This window comes from Aptenodytes forsteri, unplaced genomic scaffold, assembly GCF_000699145.1.
Source record: "Aptenodytes forsteri isolate BGI_AS27 unplaced genomic scaffold, ASM69914v1 Scaffold82, whole genome shotgun sequence".
NCBI classification, from domain to species: domain Eukaryota; kingdom Metazoa; phylum Chordata; class Aves; order Sphenisciformes; family Spheniscidae; genus Aptenodytes; species Aptenodytes forsteri.
Window position 1 is genome coordinate 11755227 of NW_008795490.1, and position 26597 is coordinate 11781823.

General features: G+C 39.6%; 1 protein-coding gene across 1 annotated transcript in view; it reads left to right on the forward strand.

Annotated features, from left to right (window-relative positions):
- MOXD1 (monooxygenase DBH like 1) overlaps positions 1-26597 on the forward strand; it is a 52264-nt gene that overhangs the window by 1167 nt on the left and 24500 nt on the right. The window contains exons 2-4 of the mRNA XM_009281584.1: positions 12040-12186; positions 13643-13810; positions 13937-14020. Coding sequence (XP_009279859.1) covers positions 12040-12186; positions 13643-13810; positions 13937-14020 — 399 coding nt within the window. The remainder of the gene's footprint in view (positions 1-12039; positions 12187-13642; positions 13811-13936; positions 14021-26597) is intronic.

Consider the following 26597-nt stretch of genomic DNA (forward strand, 5'->3'; position numbering starts at 1 on the left):
TCCTCTTTGTCCGCCCTGCTGTTTCTTTCTCGGGGCGCCCCTCTTTCCCTGCCCCTCTTTCTTTTGCAGCCTCCTCGCCCCTCATCTCCGTACCTCTGTGCTTCTTCCTTCCAGCTTTTTGGTTATTCCTATTGTTCTGCGTTCCTCTCCCCCTGGAGGAGCTCTTCCTTTTCGGTCCGCTCCCTGCCTACCTTCCCTCTAAAATTCTACATGGGTTTCGTCAAAGGTGTCAGGTTTCCTTCCTCTTTATCCAGAAAACGCAACAGCCCTTTTCTCTCTCCTTGGGCACTCTCTCCCTGCTGGCCCTCTGAGCCTAGACCTGAGGAGGAGAGGGGAGGGATGGCAGAGTCTCTCCCAGCGAGGTGCGGCACCTTTCCCCTCACCCTGCCGTAGCTCATCGGTGCAACCAACAAGTGACGGAGCTTGGCCGTCCTGCTGCCACCTGAGCTTCAGCTTTGTAATCCCCCTGGTATGAGGGTGCGATCCCACTGGCTTCCCAGCCTGCTGAGGTACTCGTCTGCTGGGGCACAGCCGGTGCTGCTCCTGTCCTTGGTGTCACTCCTCTTCTCACCTGGAGGTGTTTTGACCCAGATATTGAAAAGGACTTACAGAGTAACCGCTGGGGCTCCTGGTACTTGTCCTTGGTCTGCTAAAGCGACCTCAGAGGAGCCCAACTGTATTGGCATAATTCTCTAGGTATGTTTCTGTAGTTGTCTAGATATTGCCGGGGCTACAGCTGGGAACAGGAGTGTGGGACATAGGCTCCACTGGTGCTTCCAGCGAAGCATCCCCTCCAAGAGGCACTGGTGGCTGGTGGGGTAGGAGCCGTGAGAGGGGAAGGGACCCACACCTTCGGTCCCCTCTCAGCGACCTGAGATCCAGCCTGGAGGAGTTGCTCTGGGGCCGGGGGAGCAGGGACACCTTGTCCCACCGGTGAGTGAAAGGGGAATCGGGCCCGGCATGACAACTTGTCGCCCCCGGTTGCCTGAATAATAACTTTTAGAGAGGCAATTCAAGAGCAGAGCAACACCCAGTTGTTGGAGTATGGTCTAGGAGAAGTTGTCTGTCTTTTCCTCATCGTGTTAGGACTAGTTGATCTTTGAAGCTGCTGCTTAAATTTTGCAAGATTTTGCTTTAAGAATATAGATATTTACCAGCATTTCATCATAAGAAAACTAAGTGCTTAATATGCTCCCCCTACTATTTGTCAAGATTTTATAAAATCAATCCTTTTCCAGAAAAAGGGAGTTTGTAGCATAAATATTTTTTTTTTTTTCTTCCTCCTATTAGTTCACTGTGTGAAGTTTAGGCAAATATTTGTTTTATCTAATTTCAGACTGATGATTTTCAGAATATTTTTTTCTCCATATTTCAAAATGAAGATAGTTTTTCCAAAAACCTCAGTCTAAATAAATCACTAATGATAATAAAAAACCCAACCTATTCTGGTTATGAAGCAATGAGCTCTTAGCTCACAGAATATAAGGCTTGCTGGAGCCTTACATTTCAGAAGATACACCTATTAACCATTAAAAGAAACACAAACTTTGTGCTTGGTTAGTTCACAGATCCTGTTAGGGTAAAGCACGCCTTTTAGAAAGGCATCCAAAGCTAGTGTAAAGACATCCAGTGATAGAGGATCCATCACTTCCCTTGATAGTTCACAGCAATGGTGAGCCTTTGCTATTCCTGATTTCCAGTATTAGTTTGTCTGGGTTCAGATTCCAGCTATGTATTTCCTCTACTATAGTAAAAAGTCTACTCTCCCCAAATCCCACCTCCATAAAGTTATTTATATGCTGTAATCAAGTCACTCCTCAGTTTTCTTTCGCATAAAATAAATAGATCGAGCTCTTTAAGCATCCCACTGCAGGACATTTTCGCCAGCACTCAAAGCACTTTTGTGGCTCTTTTCAGCACGTCTCACAGGTTTTCGGCATCCTTTAAGAATGGCTTCATACACGTTTCATTCTTATTCCAAAGATTTTATTCACTGGCATCCCATGACAAATACAACTGAGAGAGAAAAGGGAAGGACTGTAGCCTGTAGGACTGTAGGGAAGGACTCTAACACCTCCTGTTAGAGAGCACCTTATATTTTTCCTGAAACACTAATTTAGCACAAAGCACCTCCTGTTAGAGAGCACCTGATATTTTTCCTGAAACACTAATTTAGCACATGAACATCTGCTACGCTAAGTGCTATGAGTTATTTTGTTGCACTTTTGAGTAGGTAAGGCACAGAAGAAACACTTCTATCTGTTAAGCTTGCTTGCAGCCGGAGGTTTTCTTCATTTTTTCTTCAGTTCTAGGCAGCAAGGTTTCTTTTTAAACTGGAATGATGTCTTTTAAAAAGTTGCTCAGTTTAAATATTTCCCTACTTGCACCAACAAGGAAAGGCCAGAAACAAAGATGATGGAGAAACAAAATTTGTGCAAAAGCTTCTTCTGGCCAGTCAGCAGGGTCTGCTATAAAATGAGTAACTTGTTCTAGAATGCTGTTTCAATAATGTCTAATTCTTCCCTTTACTGGACACACAAATACAGTTAATATTCTACAAACATGTTCTGTGTTAAGTGTATATCATCACCATTTACATTATTTACTACTAAAAAAGAATTTTTCATAGATAGTAACCTTGAAAGTATGTGGTTTTATGCCTAGCTGCACTCCATAAAATATGTACACTCTATAATGAAAGAACTTACTTTTCTTTTCGGTTTTAGAAATATGTTTTTATTCCATGATCATCAGTCGGAAAATGTGCATCGTGGTCTAAACTCTTAGAAGGGTCATTTTTTGGTTTCTTTGAAAGTTTTGAGATGCTTGTTCGTGGCCTGATTTTCAGAAGATGTTCTGAAACACCTTTATAGCCTTTCAAGTGGGCATTGAAATTGCTAGTCTCTTGGGAGAATTTAGCCTCTTTTCCCCCCCTTGAATTCTCTCTCCTTCTTTAAAAATAGAAAGTGTTCTCGGAGGAAAGAGTCCTCTTCTGGGAGCAAACATGTAAATGTAGTTAGACTACAGCCGTCAGTAAAGGTAAAAGCAGATACTCCTTAGTCTGTGGAAGATCAGTATATTGAGGTAGAGGAAAACTTCCAGATAGTTTTCAGAGAAGAGAGAAAACATTTCCTCTGGCATTTATTCTTCATCCTCTCAGAGCAAGTGGATGCTATTTGCACTGTCAGCAGGCAGTGCTTTCCTTGAACAAATCTGGTGACTCAAAGTTCTGGATATCCAAGACTGGGTTTTACTTTCTCAGTTTTTAGGTGTATCCTGAAATTGTGTGTAATGAGGAGTTATTTGTTTTGGTTTGCTTTTCCGTGCTTGAGCTAAAAGGGTGTCTGGCATAATAAGTAAAGGCTAAAATGATTTGAAAGTCTGAGGTTTAGTTCTCTCTAAATACATCAAGGTGAAAAGTGTTTCGATGTCGTGAGAGAAGAACAAACCTTCATGGTGTACCAGAGTAGTTTTTTGGAGAGCATTGAGCGATCACAGAATTATACATTTATTATCCTAACATTTCAGAAGTTAGGTATTTGGAATGGGAACCTAGACATATTTGGGGAGGATGTAGAGGACATAGCATGAATACATATATACATACATGCATAGCTTTACTGTATTGTCGTGAGGGAGGCACCTCTACCAAGCAGAGGGAGAGAAAGAGGGTGATCAGTGAACAGCTTATTCTAGCATGTTACTGAGAGCCCTGTGGTGGTGACAGAGCGGCAGATTATGCGGGGTTTGGGTAAGCGTGTTTGAGAACAAGTAGAAGATACCAATGGGGGCTGGTGTTGGAAAGCTGGGAGCTGCCTTTGTCTCTATAGGAATGGGGTGGACTTGGAAGGGGAGTTCATACTTAGCAAAATGTTACTTGAAATGCTGCCATGGTCACTTGCAGCATGTGTTACTCTTTATAAAAGTTCTTGGGGCAGCCTTAGCTTTTGCATCTAGTTTTCTTTCCTCCTTCCTTCCTTCCTTCCTTTCTTTCTTTTCTTTCTTTCTTTCTTTCTTTCTTTCTTTCTTTCTTTCTTCTTTCTTTCTTTCTTTCTTTCTTTCTTTCTTTCTTTCTTTTTCTTTCTTTTTCTTTCTTTCTTTCTTTCTTTCTTTCTTTCTTTCTTTCTTTCTTTCTTTCTTTCTTTCTTTCTTTCTTTCTTTCTTTCTTTCTTTCTTTCTTTCTTTCTTTCTTTCTTTCTTTCTTTCTTTCTTTCTTTCTTTCTTTCTTTCTTTCTTTCTTTCTTTCTTTCTTTCTTTCTTTCTTTCTTTCTTTCTTTCTTTCTTTCTTTCTTTCTTTCTTTCTTTCTTCTCTCTCTCTCTCCCTCTCAAATGCATCTCTTTTCTGCTTATGAATTGACACAGCATGCATTTTCATGCTAGACCCATGCCTTTTCCTTGGTCTCCACCCCTGTCTGGAATTGTGCATCCCCACCCACAGCACGTAGCTGCTGAGCGCCCCATTTTGGGGAGAGTAATCCTCCTTGATGAATGCCTATTTTGTGCAAGTTATACAAGAGGGTTGCATTGTTAGAATCTTCTGTTGAACTCCCACAAAAATAGTCCCTACTTAGGGTGAATAGTGACTGTGTGTCACTAAAAAGTACTTTATTATTCATTACAGCCTTGCTTGTTAACTGTCACCCAAACTAAAGAATATCTGTTATCAAATGTATCCCATAGAGTTAGCTTAATTGCTCATAGGGAAGTACTTGGAAGAGATTTTAAAGGACAGAAAACAGTGAGCATTCTCTGCACTTAACGATATGCTGCTTTTAAGTGCACTCATGCCAACAGCAACAAAAGAAGTGTTTAGAAAACAACTTGAAAGGCACCAAGAGAGAGATGCAAAGTGAGTGCCACACTGACATATCTCAGTTGGTGCTTTGTTGGAGGTATTTCATGCCTTTGGGCATTGGGGCAAAATCTCCAGATGACTAATGAGTCCCTCTTGGCTTCCATGTGGGGCATAAAGAGACACTCCAGTGTACATCTCCGCTGGCCGGGTGCTTTGTAGTTCCCTTTCAGAGGTACAATAGTTAGGACAAGGAAGCAACAGTTGGTGAACAAAAGATGAGAAGAACTCTGTAGCTCTTCTATTTTGCAGGCTTTGGGGGGCTGTTTGGCAAGGTTTTTTTGTTCTTTATGGTATTTTTTCTTGTCTTTTGGATTTTGGGAACACCAGGAAAATGAAATTTTCTTACAGCTCCCCAAAAATAAGTGCCTGGGGCAGGATGGAAATGTAGCCACCATGAGTGATGCAAAGGCTTAAAATAAGGGGGGGGGATGATTTCGTTCTCGATATAAACAAGTATCTTAGAAGTAGGAGAGGAGGAGGGGAGATTTTTGAAGGCACATATTGAGATTTTGGGAACAAGTGTCACTAAAAGTTGTGCTCAAAAATCCCTTAAGTGTTTTTAAAACTTCCTCATAATTGAAGTAATTAAAGTATTTAAACCAAGAAAACTTGTACTGGTTAAACGTGGCTCCTGTGTAAGAAATGTTTCTTGTGATAAAGTATAGTTGTGAGATTGGATCGCACATTATCTCCTACTTACAGGTTTTCTTCCCCTTAAAACACATTGCTACATGTTTTATCTAGTCTGTTTGTGTTAGGGCAGCCTTTAATCTAGCTTTGTAGATTCTGATAGAACTGGAATACAACCTCTTAAATCAACATTTATTCTTGATGTAAAGACTCGGGTAGGTCCTTGGGACTCTGCTGCAAAGTCAAATTATCCACGCTGATATGCGATGTCGTATTTCAACTTCTAACTGCTCGTGCTTCTTACCCCTTTGTGTGGTAAGTTAGAGAGCTCTCCACATTTCAGTGTTTTTCATCTGCGTGTGGAGAAAGCAGTATTTTTGTATCTCCCAGGAATGCCACAAAAACCAAGGGGTGTCACTGCCGGCTGTAGGCTACCGGGAAGCCGCCCCGGGGAGCATTTAGCTAGATATAAGAAATACACTGAAGTGTATTCAAATGACTTACAGTTTGAATGAGGAAAGATGTGTCTCTAAGTAAATAATTGTGTTTCATGTGTAAAAAATACACACCCTCTTTTTGCAAAGAAAATATATGTACGTGTACACACACATACATGCATTATCTGTTTCTGTAAACACACAAGTGGAAAATGTGTGTCTTTGTGTATATGTGTATGTCTGCATTTAAAATACAGACACACCCACAGTTATTTGCTATAGATAAAAATTTTCTGTCCTTGTTAAAGTTAGCAGTACATGTGAAGTAAATAAGCCACATTTACTCCAGTGTAATTCAGTTTAACTGGAATTGTACCGGGAATTGTGTACAGCTTCTTGGAACTGCCTGCATGAGTGAGAGCCAGGCTTCCTAGCAAGGAGTGAATCACTTCATACTAATCTGCTGTGTAGGTAAAAATAAATAAATCAACCAGTAAATTAATTACAAACAGACTGCTCATAGGGCAGCAGCTGAACTTACTGATCCCAGGTACTTTAGGAATTTCTTGCAACTGCTTGATTGCTGTCTCTGTACCCTTTCCGTGGATATTTTTTCATTTGAGGCCAATCCCAAGATTGGATCAGTCAACTGAAATGCTCTCAAGGTATTCTTATACAGAGCAGTGATGCTTTCAGACTCCTGCTTCGTGTTAGTTTGCTGTGGGTGAAAACTAACTGTTTTCCCCTAACATAAGAGCACAGTAAGATCTTTGCCTGAAACTCAAGCTGAAATTTATGTGAGGTTGCAAAAAAGTTTGGTTTGCTTATTTGTAAACTCATGCTCTGTTTGCTTCTTGCCAAATACAATGTAAAAACAGCTTCTTTTTGGTGGTAACATCCAGTGTGTGCTGGAACCATAAGCAGCAGGATTCCATCTAAATTGAATGCAACAATAAGAAAGAGAAATGTTAACCACAGTTATTTTTTTGGAAACCCAGAAAGGCATAGCTTGGTGCATATTTCAAACAAACGTTTTGGTCAGTTCTTTTGCGTACTGTAGCAATTTATCCATCCTATTTATACTCAGATAGAGCCCCTCCTGCGCCAACTTTCATCTTGGTTACAGCTTCCCGATTCCTTTTGCCAAACTTGTCTTCAGCCCTGGTCTGAGACATCAGTTTGGTAGTTTGGGGATGTTCAAAACTCCATGGATTGGCTACAGACCATAGGTGAGGACTAGTTGCAACGCAGCTTGTTTTTCCCTCATTTCCCATTCCTCGCCTGTCCCTTTACTTGCTTGTAGGTGTTAAATTGCTGCTGAAATGGAAGCGATCTCCTGGTTGGAGAAGGGCAGCGTGTATAAATCCTGGCGGCAGAGCTGCTTGCAAGCTGAGCCTGCAAGGCGATTGCTGGACGGGGCCACAGTTCGAGGGTTATTTTATGCTTCTTGAGGTTGAAAGGTGCGGTATATAATTTAGGATGGGAAATGGATATCATAACCAAAACAATCTTGTACATTGTAAAGATCTGGGGAGGGAGTCCCATAAACACCTGTTCAAGTCTGCGATGACAGCTGGTGGTGCTTTCGGGGTCAGGCTTCCCTCTGCAGCTGTGCTTACATTCTCGAAGGAGAAACCGGTCTCTTCTCACATGCTTAAGAAATTTTTCTCCCTGACTGTTTGTCGAGCAGCAATCAGAAACCATATATGCCGCAAAACATTTTTTTTTAAGACAGAGAGAGGTTAATGGGATCTGAAAAACAGTATAACATGATCGTCTTCACATCTGGAAAAGAACATAACAGTAACTTGTGCTGTCAGGAAGATTTTTCATTTTCCATATGTTGTTTCAACTTCTAGGTAATGTGAGGAAGGAGTACATACCTAATTATTTGACTGATTGCACAACTTAGTCCAGAGTTTAAAATGCCATTTTATGCAATACTGTCAAAGGGAGTACAGAAACTTCAAATGTTTTACATGTAAACAGTTTACATAAGCAAATTCTGAAATGAAAATAACATCTTTGTTATTATCTAGCATGACCAATAACACTTCTGAAACTTTGTTTTAAACACTTACTATTTAAATAACCAAAATGAGATATTCACACTAGAAAAATATAGTCATTTCACCCTTATCTTCTCTTTCTGTAATGCTTACACTACTGTAAAGTTGGTGTGACACTTGAAAACTTTATCTTCATTTAATGTATGATATATACTTTTGCGTGTATAAGAAACTGAAGAATCTAGATGCAAGTGCCGAATCAGTACATAAATCCATGTTGTCAGGTTTGTGCTTTTGAGTGTTTCAGAAATTCAGTTTTAAGGACTAGATAATTATTGTAGATCTCTGCTGGGACTCCATGAAAGTGGGGGGAAATTTGACTTCTATCAGTATAATCTGTCCTACAAAAGACACAGGTTTTCTAGCTAACTGTATGGGGTGGCAAAACCAAATCTCTGTAAAAGAGGTTGCCACATTAGACCCTTTTCCTACCTGGTAGGAGGAATAAACTGTTCCAGTACGAGGCACATTTCAGACCATCTGTGATAGATATTGAAGCACTGTAATCATGTTGATGAAAATGTCACACTCCTTTCTCTACAGAATTCAGTGAGTGAAACTTGTGAATTTAGATGAGTTCTGTGTTACAGTAGTCTGGCCCTGAGAAAGTTTCGAACCGTATTTAGATATCCTCAGTTCAGCTGAAGCCCAGATGCCTAACGTCCCCTCGCTGGCCTCTGGTGGATCCATCCTCTGTGCTGTCCTTTGGCCTTATAAGTCACTTTTCAAAGGCCTTCAGAGGTACCCAGCTTTCTCCTTTGACTGGGCACAAGTACTTAAATGGAGTGTAGGCTGTCCAAATGTGGTGGTTGTGATTGCATTTGTACCATAGGAGCAGGGCTTTAATTTATTCTTATTTTTCTACTCTGAAAGCAAGCATAGGAGATGTATAAAGATAGAGACATATATCTATATAGATATATCTACAACTAACTTTTTTTTACTTTTCCAAGATGCTGCTGAAAAGGATGTGGCATCACAGTTTTTTAGCGTGTCTTCATTTTTGATAAGCTCCTTTTGTTCTTACATTTTGTGCACAAACACGTGTCTTAAAGGCTTTTAAACTCTGATGAGTAAATTGAGCAAAGCCTGCGTAGTTTGACTTAAAATCTTCTCTGTGAATAGAAAGAGATCAGTATGTTTCCTTGGCAATGTGGCCTTATTTTGTTTTAAAACTGGTAAACAAACCATTTTCATGTGAGAGGTTGAGCAATTAAATTCTGAGCTGTTCAGAAATTTTTTTGTTACATTATTTGATTTTATTTTTGTGATGAACATCTGAATAATTTTCAACAAAGGAAATAAAAATAGTAATAGAGACAGTTCGCTAACTCCTAAATAGCTCTTGGCAAGCGTACCCACACTTGAGTCCTCTAGGGCACTGCACTCAGTGGAGTTGTAGGATTTGGGGAATAAATGGACATCTCTCTCTTCCTGAGCACTACATAAATTTGCTTCCCAGGTATTCTCAGCACCCTGATATTCGAGGGCTGTTTCAAGGTGGCGTGTATCAGGCAGAGAAAGTAAGTAGAGACAAGGAATTCGTTACTTCACAGAAATTTTCACATGGGAAAGATTAACATTAGTCGGTCAGATTAGCATCTACCCACAAAATAATTTAAGGTGAGTCACTGAGCGAGGTGCTGTTCAGCGTCGACAGCAGAGGTAGGCAGCGAGCGCCCAGGCAGGCAGCACTGCGAGCGCCCAACGCAGCTCTCCTCCCACGGGGAGCAGCATGGTCCTCTCCTGGGGCCAGGGCTTGGGGACCACCTTCCCCAAAGCATTTGCTGGCAGCCACAAGATGAGCCCCTCGCAGTGAGCCAGAGCTGTGACCTGCCTTTGACTGTCATCCAGGCGAGTGAAATAATTACACTGACAATCACGTTATCAAGGCACATCTGAGCTAATACCTTAATTACACAACTTCTTAGAGTTATTTTTGCATTCCCCCCACAGGATCATAGAAGTCACGGCTATATTACAAGAGCTTTTTTTGGTTACGGCTGTGTCCTCTAGACTTGTTAAGAAATGGTGAAGTTTACCAGCAAAATATTTGAGCGTGCACACCTAACTTTGCATCATATTTCTGAGCTTTTCTTCACAGTGGTTTCAGGCAAAGACTTTCAACCTGTTCACATGAGGAAAAGCTATTCTTGAATTTGTGTTCCTCAATAATTCAATGTGTGGGTGCTTATTCTAATACAAGGGTGCCTTCCTCCAATTCAATGTAACATTTCAGCAAAGATATCACACTTTAATAAGAGCTGATGTTCACAAGGTTACATTCCTCGTCCAGACAAGCCCTTACTATTTTTAAGATGGAAGCGGAGATTCCATGGAGGAATGTTTTCAGAGCAGGGATGGTATCGCGTATAGACGTACACTGCCTCTTTCCAAGCTCTGATGCAGGGTTAAAGTGGAGCAGTTTGATCCCATAAAGTACCCATCTTCAAGTACCATCCCAGAACAGACCCATTATTTTCCTCTGGAAAAGCAAATCCAAAATTCTTTCTCTAAACAAACATAACTCATCAGTTCCCTTTCTTTCAGCATACAACTTCAGGTTCCAGACCCCTCTTTTGCTCTTTTTGGTGATTATTTTTCCACATGTGTATTCTTTCACATATGTACTCATTCATTTGTAGTTGTGAGAAGTGCTGACAGGAGAAGAAGGACTCTTTTCAGTACATTTCAAAACTTTTGAAATTTGGATTTGTTCCAGAACTGAAAAAATCCAAACTGTTTCAGTAGTTTTGGCAAGACAGAATTAAATCTGAATATATTAATACTGATAAAAAATGGTCAGCTTTTTACCCCTTTCTTCCTTGAAACCGCATCATGACTGAAATAATTTTATACAAATTTTCATCCAAATTAATATACCTTAATGAAATGTTTGGGCGTGCAGTTATTTGTACATCTATAAAAGGCAGACCAGCTTGTGAACTCTGACCGGTGTGAACGTGGTCTCTTGCACACACACAGATTTCTAGGGTGGGGTTAAGCTTAAGATTACAGGTCCTAAATGATCCTTTAGTGGATTAATAAGGTATCAGTTACTTTTACTGGTATCAGAATACTTGGACGTAACATTTTACAATTTTTCAGCTTGGTTACCTCTGCTTTAACAAAGGGGAAAGCTAGAAATCTCTCTAAAAGTGAATGGAGGTCCAAATAGCTACAGAAGTAAATGCCTCCCAGGAACAGCCGGCGCTGCATTATTCTGCAAGGATGCCTGTAGCCTGTTCAGCGTGAAAAATACATCTATTAGTTAAAAGCCCCCCTCCCCATCCCAAACCAGGCAGAAACAGCCTAAACCTCAAGGGAGGGCGACTGGAGGAGGTGCATCTGAGGTGGTGGCAAGCCCTTTCCAGGTGGGAGGGGAGGGAGGGCTGGGTCCCAGCTGCGTGGGGCCACAGGAATTTGGGGTGAGGAGGTTAATGACCCAGCATCGCTGCAGCCGCTCCTGCATTGTACCGTGCCTCTGCTGAACCCCAGATAGGGAGCGTCTTTCTTACAAACAGCTCCCCCCGCCCTGAAAACCCCAACCCCAACCCAGCACTTTTTGTATGAACTGAGCACTTTCCGTGCTAGTTAAGCTGTAGGGTTTATGGTTCTAGTCGACGTTTATTCAAGAGGTTTGCTTTTTGTGGGGAAGGAAAAAGAAAGAAAAAGTTGTGCGGATGTGAATATTAAGTGAAATTCGTTCTCTCTGTAATTTCCCCCGAAGTTCACGACACCCCAGTCATGATAAATTAGGCTTCTTGGTTGTTGGGTACAGCCTTTATTTCTGCAGTTACGTACAGGCAGCATGTTGTTAAAGTTGCTCAAGATGTTCTTTAAGCTGCTTACCAAGGAGACATGCTTTCCTGAAGATTTTTAATCAAAAAAGTGTTCAGTGCCACCTCAAATTTATCATTTGATACAAAACTATGATACTTCAACATTTTACATAAAGATTTGTTTGAAGAGGCTTCAGTATTGAACATAAAGTTCTATTTTTCATTTAATATTAGATTTTAATAATGGTCCACTTTTTTTTTGACAGGATTATTTCACAGATGAAAACAGAGTACTTAAAAAAGACCCTCAACAGGATTACCACCTGGAATATGCCATGGAAAACAGCACACATACAATATTGGCTTTTAGCAGAGAACTGCACACTTGTGATACAAATGACAAAACCATAACGGTAAGAGGCTCTGCCTATATGTAGAGAGATTAAGTAATTAATACAGGCCAAATGTATACGTGGTTATGAAGCTGGTTATTAAAATCTCATCTTAGTAAAAGGACAGAATTAGAGAAATTCACTTTCCAAAGCATCTGTTTGGTCAACTTAACCATGTAAAATACTTGTGCTAGTTTTATCAAGCTCCTATATTTTAATTTCAGCTTTCTTTGTCCTTCTACTTCAATGCATTGTGTTCTCTAATTTCTAACACACCAAGTGAACACAGGATTGAAACAGGAACCTCTGGGCCATCAAGTCCCATATCCCACAGTTACAATCATTCAAGAGATGCCAACATGAGAAATACTTTTTAGGTCTTACACTAACTTGCAATTGATCTTAAAGATAGACTTTTTAAAAAGTTTGGAGCAGATATATTTAGAGTATATATTTGTTTTTTTTCTTTATTCAAAATTAAGAAGTTGAAGAGTTTTATGGTAAAACTCTTTCCATGGTAAAATACTTCTCATGGCAAATTCCTCTGTTGCCCTAGGGACTTCTGTACTGTTTCCTAAGCATAATTTTAAATTATATGAAGTTGATGACTTCTGTATTGGAAATGACAGATAGGTTAGAGAGATTTGCAAGATTTTCTATGCTTTGGCTTGTTTACTACTCATTTTGGAAGCATTGCTATAGTAGTTCAACACTATTTTCATTATCTATGTTTTCACAATATACACAGTAATATCAGTATGAGGCGCTGAAAGATGCAGGAAGCAAACCACAGCTGTATAAACTGCCAGATTTCTAGGCAGTCAATAGATCTATGGTTTTTGCACCTGCTCCAAATTCTCAGTATAATTTAATATTCTGGGACACTTCAGGATTTATTAGAGTACTTTGTCTCAAGGGTGATTATTGCAATCTGAGAATGGTTTACAGAGAATTGATCTGTGCTGTGGCTGTAGATTGATTTTTAAGATGTAAATCTGTTCTGTAATTGAATGTCTATCTTCCCTAGCATGTAAGGACAGCAGTTCACAGAAGGCATTCGCATCTTTACAGAGCTGAGCCTGGAAAACGTTTTTGGGGGAAACCTTCTGATTGCTGGCCAAATAAGTGACCTCTCTAGAAAAACTTTTTTCATACGTTTAGTTGGTTACCTCTTTATGAGTCTCTTCTGCTATTTGCAGATATGATTTAAATTCGCAACATTAATGAAGGAATCTATCAGAGAGAGGTTCAACTTCTGCGTATCTCCAGTGAACCCTATGAGTATAAAACATGATTAATTTTAAAGGCAAAATTGTGTCAGTAGGTGACTGCTCCTCTGGTGTACATAGTCATTGTTCAAATACAGCAACACCTACATCATACCTATTGTAGGAATTATGTGAACTGTGTAACGAAGATATTGTTCCTATTCCTTATGGACTTTTTGGTTGTTTTTGGTTTTGGTTTTTTTTTTCAGGAGAGCACAGTGCGGGTAATATGGGCCTACCACCACAAAGACATGGGAGAAGCAGGTCAAAATTACCATGGGTCTAATCGTGGTACAAAGAGTCTACGTTTACTGAATCCTGAGAAAGAAGAAGTCTCATCTGCCTCTTTGCCGTACTTTGACTTGACAAACAAAGACGTAAGTTACTCCGGGTTTTGGGTTTATGTGGAGGTGGGGATAAGGTGGCAGCCAAAGCTTTGGGCTTATGCAACAGGGTAATGTGACTTTTATAATATCGTGTTCTTGCCCTCTTTATTAAGACAGGTGCCTGTACCAGACAAGGATACAACATATTGGTGCCAAATGTTTAAGATTCCTGTACAACATGAAAAGCATCATGTGACAAAGGTGAGTGATTCTGACTGAGCAAATTTAGAGGAGCTCAGATACGATTACTCTTCAAATCAATTACCGCACTTCCAAAATTTGTTTCAGTACTTACTGGAGTGAAAACAAGACCTCTTGTCTGTCTTCACAAACATGGGTCAAGTGTATGTGTGTGTGTGCCCAGGATCTGGTTCTGGTGTGCCCTGACAACTGGCACGTGCAGTGATGGAGCCCCTTTCTTTCTCTCCTCCTACGTCCTCTCTCCCTTAAGAAAATGAGGTTGAAAATTATTTCTGTTCATAAAAATTTTTGGCAAAGACTAAAATTGTCTAAAAGCATGTTCCATCAAGTTTCTGCTTTTATGTAAGAATGTCATGAATTTCTTTTAATGGAGAGTAACTATAGATTAAAAAATAATTAAATGGTGAAGTTTGTTCAAATAAAGGGCCAGGTTCTTATTTGATTCCAATCACCTCTCTTGCGAAGACCATGGTGGAGTTATGCCACATTACATTATGTAAGCACAGACATTATCTTCAGTGGTGTAAAAGCCAAATAGTATGAAAAAAGAGATGGATGTTGTAGCTTTTTATAAAATTAATGAAAGCGTGTAAACATCTACACAAGGTTCAGCAGGATCCAAGGTGATTTCAAAATCCACATGCATAAACATGTTTTCCTATTACACATTTTCTAACTTTTCTTTCAGTTTGGAACTGAAAGCTTAAGAGTGCTGGGGGAAAGATGGTTCTCACATTCCTTCCCAGAAGCAATATACTGAAGACCTCCTAAAAGAGCAACTTATTATTGTTCTAGACTGCTTAAGATAGCACAGTGAGATAGCTCTGGCCCTCATTTTTATCTTTCTTTGAACTCATCAATGCTTTTAAGTGTACAATTCTATTCCATTTTTTGGATTATTGTTAGTCATATTTCTCCAATGCATTCAGTAAGACTGACATTTTAAATTAACTCAGAGAGCTTAACGTGATCTCCAGTGTATGTCTGAGAAACACCTATTCAGAAATACAATATTCTGAAATATTGTGGGTTTCCACACTTTATCAGAATGAAGAATTGCAAGGTTCAAATTTCTGCCTTCAGGTACTTGATCTTTAATCACATTTGAAATTTGTGACAGCTACTTTCACAGATCTGTATGAAAAGCAGAATTTGCTTGTAATACAGTATATATGTCAGGATTCCTAGCTTTCTGCTTTCGAGTGAGAGAGCTTCAAAATGGTAGTATCAGAATCATGTTTTCTATGTTAAGTTTGCTGGAAGATGTAGATACATGCTGTTCTGCTAAAGAGTTCTCTGGAACTATTTATTATTTATATTTTCTGAATGTATTTTTTAAATGTTTTGCCTCGCTCCACATATGGTTACTCATTTTTTTTAAAAATTGTGGTTGGTTGAAGCTAAAACATGATTGTAGCTCAGAAATACATTGACTAATTTTTCGGAATAGTTTTATAGTCTTTATATTTACGATGATGTATAAAGAATATTATAATTTTAAAAATCGTATTTTGAAATCAGCGATTTATTTTTTTTTTATAAAGTTAAAAATCAGAGTAGAATCCTCAGAGATTTTCCACCTTCAGAAAAGCAAACAAATTGCATCTTGTCACTTAAAACATGTTTAGAGAGAGAAAAATGGTTACAGAAAGAGAGAAGAATTATGTAGAACACTTCCTTGGTATTTCTTTTCAGGGGCACAACTTATATTTTCATATACGTGACTTTTGTAGATGACACACAGAGGGTTGTGTGGAATTGTATCTATGCACTCTTGCAAACCGATTAAACATTTCCTAAAGTCTACTGATACACAAAGGATGGGGCTTATGGCTACATAGGAGGATATTAGCTATGCAAACAAAGATTGAATTTCACAAAAGGGAGGACAGATGAATTATTTGGCCTGATCAAACTGTCTGTGTTAATTAAATACGTACGTCGATATTGATTCAGGATTCCTTCTGTAGCACCTTTTTCATACAAACCTACACATCTCATTTTTACAGACAGAAAAAAGTTTAGAAAATGGTATAAATTCATCTCTGGTATAATTCAGTCTACTTAATTATTGTACATGTGAGCTGACTTTGGCCATTTCTGTCCTCCTGTATGATTTTGTGGAGCACTGAAATGCAGTTCAGCTCTTGTTGGACAATGTGTGCCATCAGCATCGTGGAAGTGTGTGCTTAGCTCTGTGTACGTGTAAATATGCTGGTGATCTGGAGCCTCAAGTAGGTGCAACAGCCACAATAAGAATTTTTTTGATACTGTTCAGCTGTTCTCTGTCATTCTTTTCTTCTTGAAAATTGCTCTGAGCATTTTATAACTATATATTTTTTAAAATATCAGTTTCATCAGGAAAGCACAAAGTTTTAATGAAGGAAACTGTCTGAGGAAAAATGAGACCTATCATTAAAGGTAGAGGCCAAGATATTTAATCATCTCTGGTTAATGAATACCAGATTCTGAATGCAGATTCTGAATTAAAAAGGATTTTTTAACTTCCATTGACCATGCATTATTTTAAAAAAGAGTACCTATATGCTGTCAGGCAGAACATTTACAAATATATTTCATAAATACAATCTAGTGGTGCAACAGCTGGGTAAGTGATAACACTTGGTCTTAGGGTGCATCTACAGTAGTGTTTTAGTTTCGATGAGAAGCACACTTTTGAAGCGAATATTCAAGTTATTCTTGCTTACTTCGGCGTGGTTACTGCCATGGAGCAGTCATGGAGCTCGTGAACTGAATCCCTTTGGGTGAAACTCAACAGGAGGGTGTGTGCCAGGAGCACAACAGAAGTCCCCCAGGTGGAAATGGGCCATCGGTACATGGGACCAGACCAGCGCTTGTACAAATAAAACATTTCTGATGCTGGATGGTGTGGATGTCAGGACGACATCCTTTTCCTCTTTTGTGCTTTTTTTTCTCATGGAAAAAATGTCCCCCAAACTGAATGACTCCCTGGACGATGAGAAGCTGTTTTGCAGATGTCCCAATATACTGCCTTTGCCTTCTGGGCAGCTCAGGCACGATCCTCCACCTGATTGCCTGCATGAGCAAGCTGTTGATTTGACGTGAATCAAAGGGCTCGTTTGGGTAACGATTGGAAGGTCTGGGTTCTTCTGTTAGCACAAGGTAAAGAAATAACTAGCATAAGAGATCTCAAAATCAGTCAAAGGTAAATTATGTAAGATCTTATGTCTTTTCTTTCTCTTTACATAATATTCATGCTACTTTCCAAGAACATCGTGTAATCAGAAACAGCGTATTTTCATTGACTTTCTTGATCAAGCTGCACTACATGACATGTAAATTGTGCAAGAGATAAGACTGTATTCTTGAGCTCATCTCATAGGTAGAATAAGGACATGGATAAATAATTTCTCCTTATGCTGCATTTACCAATGGAGAAGAGAGCTTCACTGCAATAGTGGGGCACCCAGCCAGGGTTAGGACTTCTCTGTTTAATCTTCCTTTGTTTCATATCTCTTGCAACTTCTTCCCTAGGGAAGAGATTGTGTCTTCCTACATGTCTCTACAATGCCTTCTGTTACGAGATCTTCTCCGATGCCTCCGGGAACTCCCAGAGAAATAACTCATAATAACATCATGCCTGCTAAGAAATAAAACAAAATAAGATGATTTCTCAATAGCTGGGCATAATAGTGGGAAGAGTTACCCAGATTACAACCAACACCAGGCACCGAGCTGGTGGTGTGACTCTGGCGGAGTACATCACTCCTCAGCTTCAAGCTGCCTACCTGGCTGAGCGGTGGCTGCTTGAAAATTTGTTAAACTTCTACAGGTTTTCCCTCCCATGTGTTTTTTATTAGCAGAACCAATTATCAGGGTAGTAGGTCAATTTTGAAAATAACAATATGCGGAACAGATGAAAGAGGTTGCTTGGAGGCAATCGCAGGCAACCATCTTTCTTCAAGTCAGCTGTTTGCAGGATGGCTCCGCAGCGGTCCTGGAGTGGTCGACCCTGCCTGCTCTTCGCGTGGGAGAGCGCACGTCGCCGCCTGGCTGCAAAATCCTCCTGCAGCTACATGTGCATTGGCCTGTTTTGCTTCTTTGAGCTTCAGGCTGTGGTATGTGCCTCAGGCTTACTACCCTACAGGGATTTTTACTTTTCTCACATACGGAAGTTAGCCAGGAGCTTTCTGAGAAGTAGCTTTCTTAGAAAAAAAGCATTCCACTTATTAGCCCAGACTTTCCGGACGTGGGTTTAAGCGTATTTCTTGCTAGGATTTTTGCTGTTCTCTGTAAATATCGTTATTCTGACTGGTCCTGAATGTGCCTCTTAATCGCATCCCTAAAGAAAGTTCTCTGGTTTCACCAGCTGCACCTGGGGAAGGACCTCTGCTCCGGCAGGACCTCTCAGAGGGAGGGAGGGACCCACCGGTAGAGCAGACACACAGGCATGTCCATGCACCGACTTCTGCATGAAAAGGTTTCTGTCTCCCTGCTGAAGCCACGCTGAGGGCAGCTCCTTGGGTGTGGGAGCCCTTGCAGGCAGAGTCACTGCCGCGCCAGGGCTGGCAGCCGGGGCTTGCAGAGCGAGAGGTGCTTGCCCAGAGGAGCACACGCTGAAAAGGGGAGTCTTGCAGCACCCTCCCTCTATAAATAGCCCATTTTAAAAGTCTCTTTCTTATTGCTCTTTTGTTTGGTTTTTTTTTTAAAGTTATTCAGTGGCAGCACACTGGAGCTTCTGAGATCCTTTAATTCTTGTACTGTCAGGATGTCTGATTTTCATGATTTTCGATGTGCGTGGATATGTGTGCTGACACATCCCTCTCTACTTTGATAGTTTGTAAGACTATTTGTTTATGATTGTTTTTTTCTGCCTATTTGCTGAATTTAGTTTTTTTCATACCATGAACTGGCATCATGCAGATGTTCACCAGCAGCATGAAAGTAAAAATTTGTTTCACATTCGTGAGAAATACTTCCCAGTATTTCGATAAATACAGTTTTTGCTGTATGTTCAAAGCTTGGTTTTACTGCTCTTTCCATTTGTGGTTCTACAGATACAGCTATTTTTCATTACTGTCTTTAGCTTAAGTTTCAATACTCTATGTCTTCCATTTGTTTAATTTAATTGTATTGCTTATCAATGTAACTGCATCTCCTAAAGATTCATTACTTTGGCTTTGCATTAACCATAGGTCTTCCATGTGCTTCACTGTTTTTTCCACTGCAATTAAAAAACCTTAAGATACAGTATTTCATCTCCTGTCTCTAGATTCTCTGTGAATTCTCTATACCTGTGGTCTCCCACTGTACCTGACAAATTGTTTAATGCTGTGTGTAAACTTCTGAAAATTTACAGTTTTTACTGGTGAAGGAATGGTATGTATATTCTATGTGCCAGATGTGCCATAATCGATTTGCATGAAGCTTTTTGGCTTCAGTGTATAGCATGTCTATGCTAGTTTCAACACTCTGTAAATTTTCCCTCTTTATTTTCTTAATTTCTTTGAAATATACTGTGTTTTCCTCAGGGAAAGTAGCTCCCCAGGCTTCAGTAGTAGTAATCCCGTAGAAAAAAACATGTCAGACATTGAATTTCACTACTAAGAGTAGGAAAAACAGTTTATGTAAACTAACAAATACAATTGGGTAGTAGGGTCATTTAGCTGTATCTGCATGTCTTTTCTCTGAGAATTACTCATTTTCCTATAGTTCCAAACTTTCTGGGTTTTTTTGAAACTAGTATAGTCAGAGAAATACTGGCAGAAAGGCTGTGATGCTCAAGAGCATCAAATAGTTCAGATTCTCTAAGAGAACTTTTTTAATAGGATGCCCAGTTTTAGAGGGCATTTGGTGTTGGAAAGGAGAATAGTAGGTTGCATTTTGTAAGCTCTTAAACGTTTGGATGCCTGTATAAAGCACTCCTTTCACGCGCATTATTTGAACCTGCTTATGAGAATGGAGTGAGCAGGTTTAGCGCTGCTGAAATGGGGAAGAAGCCCCATGCTGGGGATTAGACTATGTGGTCAAAATTCAGTATCTCTTAAGTACACCTCATGCATACTAAATTAAACTCAGGCAACGTATTAAAGACAGTAAATTTCCGACCACGAAGATGGGCTTCCTCTCATCTAACTTGACTTACCTACAGGTCTGAGCCAGCTGCTTAAATGACTTGACAGTGGCAAAAATAGCCGTTTGTATCGTCCTAGAGGAGGTGTCTGAAATACACGAGCTCAAGCATCCCCTATGGTTCAGTCTCTCTCTCCATTGACTGAAGAGAGAACCCAGATAACCAGCCTATATTAGATATGTGGCTCTCAGATGGATGAATGAGGGGACATGTGTCCCACCAAAATGGTCAGGGGACAGAAGAGATTGTGATAGGAGCAAAAATTGCAAAAAAACACTTTTAATTTTAAATTTGCCTTTAGGAAAAATGGATTTTTCTCAACCATAACCCTATGTAATTTTTTGTCACTGAACTTAGGATGTGACTAGTGAAAACAGGCCAAGCATATCACCAGAAAAAAATTATTTAGCATTAACTGAGAAGCGTTACATTGGGTATATTTTTATGTAAGCACCAAAGTTTTCCATTTTTGATCTCCTTAGAAAAGGGAGCCTCTTTTCAATTAAAGAAAGGCCTGTATTAGAGCATACCAGCAGCTGCTAGTTAATCTTCATGTTCAGTTTCAGAGCAATCTCTGATAAGGAAGTAAAACCTCCAAAAAAACTTGTTGCCAAGGGTAACTCTGCTTTTTGACAGTGGAATGCTTTAGTAATACCAAAGACCCCAGTGTGAAAATACAAAGGGACTCCAGTTTAAGCGACTGATTGATTGAAAGCCAGAAGGGCAGCTTGTAGCCTTCAGTACCTAAATGAGGGCACTGATTTTTAACTTCAGTGATACCAGACAGTAACTGCTTGTTGTGCTCTGGCTTGAACTTTTACGTTTTGCTAAATGTGATAACTCTAGCAAATTGCATCATGCAGCCTGACATAAACAAATGTTCTGTATTTTGCTGTATGTTCCCCTGCAAAGCAATTTCAGCCTCGGTAAATTAGATTGGCAACCAAACGATCATCTTACGCTGCAGAGCTTGCAAGCTATCTGCCCTTTGATCTGGAGGGCTGTCTCTTCAGTGCAAGCCTGAATCGGCCCATTAGGCTTTGCAGTGTTAAAGAATCATATAACTGAACTGGCTGGAAATTAAAAGTGTCCCAAGCAACTGTCTCAGGAAATAACAGAAATACTGTCTTCTCTCATATTCTGCTTAATGATTTCATATATAAAGTTATTTCATATATTATTTCATTCTGTGATCAAAGATGAAACTACATATGACCACAGATTTTACTGTCACACCAAACTTTATATTTCTTAGTGGAACATATTCTTATTTTGCGGTAGTCTTCTTTCATTTCACTTGTATATCTTTACAATAAGAATACTTAAACTATGCAGCTATTGCTGCATTATTTATTCCATACTTGGTATGCAAAAATAATCTACTTCATTTCTGTCATCAGCAAACTTGAACATCTAGTTAATTGAATCCAGTTTCTTTGATTTTTCTTTTTTTGATTAAAACAACATCTGTCCATTATGGCAATGTATTGACTATGCCAGCACGTGGTTGGAAAATATATATTTTATGTGATTTTCTGGTTAAATGAAAGTCAGCAGTTATGTAATTTCTAGTTACAGACAAGTGTTAGATGACAGGAGCCTTAACTTAAAATATGACCCACGGTGAGCATGGAGAAGGAGAGGGTACAATTTTTGTGAAGCTCTCTGGGTTTCACCTCCCAATTCTGAGATGATTTGTGGGGTGATCTTCAGGAGGGGATTGCTATTGACTAACCCCATTTTGTCTTGTACCATGTCTTTGTCTCTTCTTCCTCATCCTTAGCTTTGTGTGTGGTTTTAGAGTAAGCCTGTGATTAGGTAGTGCACTGAAAAGACAAGAAAATTGTGTCTAGGAATTGTCTGCAACCAGCCGATCAACACTTCTTATCGCAGCAGGCAATAAAATACTTCAGAGTAGAACTGGGCCTTAGATGAGCAATTATAAAGCATCTTCTGTGCAAATACCAGAACAGCAGGTTCATAGGTAGCAAAATCTAACTTGATAGGGCTTGCACAGTGAGAGGTGAGTGTCTGGGTGGACCACAGAACAGATCTGCCTTGGTCCTACTAGCATCTTGGCATTGCTTCTTAAGATCAACTTTCTAATTCGGACAAGTCACATAGTAGCAGCATCTTAAGCATATTTTCTATAGGGCCACATTTAGTTGCTCCGGTGTCATTTAAACGGAGAAGAAATTTCATTTCCGATCTAACTGTTTAAAGTGTTTCTCTTCAGCATCAACCTCTCACTCTGCAAGCCCAGCATTAGCTACTGGGGTTAGTTTTCAGAGAATAACGTTATGATACCCTCTCCATCTCTGCTTCCACTTGCAATGCACAGTAGTCACAGCTATTTCCAGAGCGTAGATTCATTGACTCCCAGGGGTAAAATAGAAAGAAAGAACATCAATAACAGTGGCAAAATAGACAGACAATATTCAGACAATACCACTCCACCACATCCACACATAGCATACGCGACATCAAAATCCACACAGATGGCAACTGAACCGGAGGTAGATGGTGAATAGTTTCTCTTTGCACCAAGACTGAAGTGAAGTTTTACCTGGTATGAAAATAATTTACATCTTGGATCTAACTGAAAAACACAAAAAAACCCCCAAACCCAAAACACCCTAGCCTGAGAAAACATAAGTATCCAAGCAAATTATTATAAACTGCAAACTAACGCTCTTCAGTCTCCTTTCTCCATCCCCTCATTTCAGTGACCTTTCCATTACTATCTCTTAAGTTGCTTGGACTGGAACTGTCTTTCTGTTTTATGAAGTGCCAATTACAGTTTTGGTTTCTAGAGAATTAATACAGTATAATTTTAATACATTAGTCTCAAGTGACTTCAAAAGAACCATGTCATCTCAAAATGGCCCTTGTTGTGTGACTTCACGGGTGCCATTGAGGGGTGTTGGAGCCCTAGACAAGGGTACCAGGATCTGGCTCAGGGTGAGAAAATGTGGAAATCATAGTATTAATGTAGGCATTACCTAACCACGCTTGTTTTGTAAGCCATCTCATGTTTGTGTGTTAACCCTATAAATATAAACTTTTAGAGGGTTATGAGCAATAGTTCCCAAGATTTGTTCTGCTGACTCAGGAGGCTGTGTCATGTCAAAATCATGAGCCTTGTGCTTATTTTATCCCATGCTTTCCCTTCAGCAAACTTTAGGTGCCAGCATGTCCAGGTTGGTGACTCTTGTAGAAGCTCAGTATCCGAATGCCTAAGGTCTTTCTCATGTGTGTTCCCTTTTGGTAGTCCTTCACAGAAGTCAGCACTTCCTTGTCAGAAAACACATTTCCTAGCAGTATACCCCAGTATGTGTAAAACAAGAAATGGACGCGCTGTAAATTCTCACGCGCTCTGTCTTCAGGCAAAGCTGCGCGTTCTCTCCCAAGCAGGAGGAGAAAAAGTATAATGTTGTTAAGCTACACGATTGAAGGGAACATTTTGCAGTTGTACAATAAAATTAAAACCTCTTCCATTGCCATCTCAAAGAGATAGGTAGACATCGCTGTGCATGAATGGTGATTTCATGAACAAAAGGGAGTACTTTTGTTGACTTTATTATTTATACTATTCAAATTATATGTTCCTCTTGAATAAATATAAACTCATTATAGACTACCCATTTTGGCTTTAGATCTGAAACGTATTTGGTTACATATTACTTTATTATTATATTGTTTTCACAAGAAAGTAATGATGTTGCTGATTAATTGCCAATTAATTCTGCTTGGTGTGTGTCAACTGTGCTGAGAGTCTATGGCCGTACTGAATACCACAACCACTCTGCCAGTGTTTCTGCTGCTTCGGAGTGCAATGAGTGTATTGCCAGGAAGCGTAACCGAATGAAACATGTTTTTTCTTGACCTGAGCTTTTTATCAGATTGTTCCTCGGGGTTATATTTTTTAACTGTTACTAAATGCCTTATCTTAAATCTTCAGACATACCTCAGGCAGAAACAATGTTTTATGAATATTTCTTTGAGGTATACTTCTTTTGGATTTAGTATAAATTACTGCATGCCTTTAAAGTCTGAAGCTCTTTATGAGTGGCGGAGTTCCAGGCGATTAGTTAGGAATAAGAACTTAGGAATGGACTTGATGGCAGAGAGAACAAGAAGCCCTAAACCCATCTCTAGTTCTCATTTTTAAATGTTTGTTTTTATCGGTTATGGTGGTGTTTGATTCCTCTTTCCTAATTAAAATATTTAAGTTGTTCTGAACACTGACCTACAGAAATTCTGGATGTACAGTGTAATCATTAGCAGTAGTATGTGGGGACGGAAGGATTTGTGTGAGTTTAGAGATACAGCCTCCTCTCCAAGCTAACAGCACAGCAACAGTAACTTTTACCTGAAAGTACGTAGTCTTTTCCTATAAAAATTCTGCAGCTTAAAACGGAGGTGTGGTAATTACTTCTTAATGTGGTATACTAATAAAACTTATTAATAAGAGCCTTCATTGAACAACGCAGTCACTGAGTAAACAAATCCTTTCTTCTTTACACCAAGAACAGGAAATATCTGTGCTTTGAATAAGGTTTTCCGTTCATGAGGTAAGGACTTTTTCTCCACAGTGATGTTAGGATTTTTGTTCTGCATTTTAAAGTATGCCCAAAACCAGCTAAACCCAAATGCCAACAATATAGCTTAAATAAATAAATAAACAAGTCAGCACTGTTATTTCAATTTGGGATTATGTCCTGTATTTGAATCTCGCTTTGGAAAAAAAACCCTCCACACATATTAAGGATGAATCATGCAAATTTAAATGCCTTAAGTTGTACGGAACCTCTATTTTTGTCTGGAAAATTTCCATCCTCCAAGGAAACCTTACCTAATCACATTATGAGGTTGCGGGTGGGGATGGTTGCTGTTGCCTGGACTTTTTTCTCATCTCCATCTCTTTTGTATTAAAATACGAGAAGCAAGATATGTCACTAACTACACAGGTTATATTTTCCTCCAACTGGAAGATGTGAAAAATGTGTATGAAAATAATTTGGATGAACATTTTTGTGTTTGAAGGACAATTCAAGTTAAGCAGTAATGCTCCCTGTTGTACACAGATGACTATCGGTGAACCAGGAACAGTGGCTTAGCTCTGCCTCCTGCAATTCACTCACCAAAATATACACCTTTCTAAGTAAGCAGCACAGTATAAATTCAGAAGCACTTGGGACAGAGAGCAATTTAAAGGGCTTTGTTAGTAATGAAGACTGAATTTAGGATCTGGATTGTAGAGTGAGAAAACCAGAAATGGGCACTTAGCTGTGTACGTGCAACCGATATGGCTGATCTCGGGAAAGATTGTGGCAGCTGGCCCATGCTAGGCTGCAGCCGGTTGAGCATTGGAGGTATCTCTTTCAGCCCTAACTATTCTGTGGCATTAATTTAATGCTTTCTGACAGACGGGGTGGGGTGGGGGCACTGGGAGGGTGGTCCCTGCCTGACCCCAGGATGCCTGAACTCCGGGCTGAAAGTCTGCAGCAGATTAGTGTCCCAGACATGACGCTGGCCTAGGCAGGCTTTTCTCCTGACGTGAGATAGCTGTTAGGTTGTTAGGGTTAAAATCTTGGTCTGCCCTGGAGTCGCGGACTTAAACATCTACCCCAGCTCAGAGGCGTATTTCAAGCTCTTGGGTTTTTGCTCAGCACACCTCTGGGTTGTATGCAAAAAGCAATGTCAGGCAGAAAGCAACTAGTGTTTTTCTTTCAGAACATTTATATGAAAATAAAACCATATTATTATTGAGTTTTTTCTGGAATATGTGGAGTTTTTTGCTGAAAAAGACCCAACTTTATTAAGCCAAGTATTCTAAGCATTTGCTTTTCTGAAGAAAAATCTAAAACCTTAAAAGAGATGTTTTAGATATATAAATATTTGTTCATTCCCCAACTACACTTTTGAAAAGCAAAAAAAAAAAATCAGAAAAAAATCTTGATGATTCCTAATAAGAAGACATCGTGTCTACCTTTGAAGAACTTTTCTAAGTTAGACAAATATTTCAATGTATGTACATGGTACACATTTATAAAAGAAATAGAAAGACCAGAGTCATCAGTAAGAAGTAAATAGTTCTTCCTGCGGATGAGTATAGAAAACAGAGACCCTATAACTTGGTCTTCTGCTACAAAAATTCTCTCAGGTAAACTCAGCCAGTACTCAGTTTCACAACCATGACTTTTTGGTCTGAGTTAATCAGGGACATGGCAAACTCATGTAAATAAAATAACCAACCACAGGCTAGAAACTCTCTTAGATGCAGCAGTGCCAGGACAAAATCATGTGTCAAATTTTTGCTCTCAATTTTCAGATTATAGAATAATGTTTTTTCCCTGTGTCACCACCAGCTACATACACAAGGTGTTGTGTAAGGCTGTGGCCTTATTCAGTCATTTATATGGCAATATACCATCCCATAGCATCTTTAAAATGTAAGTT